The sequence below is a fragment of the Mus pahari genome, chromosome 1, assembly GCF_900095145.1.
Source record: "Mus pahari chromosome 1, PAHARI_EIJ_v1.1, whole genome shotgun sequence".
Taxonomy (NCBI): domain Eukaryota; kingdom Metazoa; phylum Chordata; class Mammalia; order Rodentia; family Muridae; genus Mus; species Mus pahari.
In genome coordinates, this window is record NC_034590.1 from 114916 (window position 1) to 116212 (window position 1297).

The following is a 1297-nucleotide window of genomic DNA, read 5'->3' on the forward strand; positions in this document are numbered from 1 at the left end:
ACCTGAGAGAAGCTAAAGAAGAAGAAGGAGGAGGAGGAGGAGGAGGAGGAGGAGGAGGAGGACTCCTGGGTGCATAGGTTCTTTGTCTGCTCTTTGTCTTTCAAGACCTGAGAGAAGCTACAGGAAGCATCCAAAGTGGTGATCCCACACACACACTAGGGGAGGAAACTGAGGCTTGTAGAGGCAATGTGGGGGTACAGCCTCAACAGGGAGCATGAAGTGAGCTACCCAGACAGGAGTAGCCCTGAGGCCTTAGGACAGCTCAGTCTCCAGGGGGTGGTCTCAGAGCTGTTCCCTTGTGACTTACCCTGGTTGCTCTCCCTCAGGTTTCGAAGTGACCTGCAGTGGATCCTCTTTTGTGCTGACCTGCCATCACTCATCCAGGAAGGCCCTCAGTAAGAACCCATCGCTTGGATTCGAGAGGGCCCTCCCACAGGCCAGGCTGGCACTGTGGGACAAGCACCCCCATGCCCCAGGCATCCTTGGAAGGGAGAAAAATATCTCCAGGGTATTTTCCACATCAGGATCTCTGTGTGTGTGTGTGTGTGTGTGTGTGTGTGTGTGTGTGTGTGTGTGTGTGTGTGTGTGTGTATCCATTTTGTGTTCCCCAAGTTCCCAGGTTTAACCCCCACCTAGCATCCTATTCTTCCCACCTGGCATGGGAGGGGAGGCAAGTCATACCTCTCCCCTCTGCTGGGGTCGAGGGAATTCAGTACAAAGGACAGCTACAGACTGGGCTGTCCCCCCCAGGTGTGGACTGGTGGCCTTGTGGATGGCAGGAGCTCTTCTGTCAACACCTGACAGCGTCTCTCTGGAAAGACTCGTGCAGGTGGCCAAAGAGAGAGGCTACACTGCACAGGGAGAAATGTTCTCTGGTGAGTTGGCTGGGAAATCCCTCAAGCCCTGAGTTCCATTGGCTCTTCTTAGGGGGACAAAAGAGGCCAGCTGGGGCACTCAAGGTGGGTGAGGAGGTCTCATTGCTGTCTCCTGGCCTACCCCTTACAGTAGAAAACTAAAGATGTTACCAGGACAAGTCAATTCAGACTGCCTGAGTCCTAAACTCGGCTCTCTCACCATCTCTATAGTTTGTTGTGTGTCAGACCCAGACATAGAAGTAGGGGACCTGGCCTTCAGCTTCTCCCAGCATCCCTCAGTTCCTCCCTAAACTTTCCAGCCCAGTGGCTGGACTTCTTTTCCCCAGAGGCTCTTCTCTATATAATGCAGACATGTGGTGTCTCTCTCTGTCTCTGTCTCTCTCTCTTTGTCTGTCTGTCTGTCTGTCTGTCTGTCTGTCTGT

The 1297-nt window shown here is 53.4% G+C and overlaps 1 protein-coding gene across 1 annotated transcript in view; it reads left to right on the plus strand.

Annotated features, from left to right (window-relative positions):
* C1H19orf54 (chromosome 1 C19orf54 homolog) overlaps window positions 1-1297 on the plus strand; it is a 9533-nt gene that overhangs the window by 4958 nt on the left and 3278 nt on the right. Inside the window, exons 3-4 of the mRNA XM_021196909.2 lie at window positions 327-395; window positions 751-875. Of these exons, the coding sequence (XP_021052568.1) occupies window positions 327-395; window positions 751-875 (194 nt within the window). The remainder of the gene's footprint in view (window positions 1-326; window positions 396-750; window positions 876-1297) is intronic.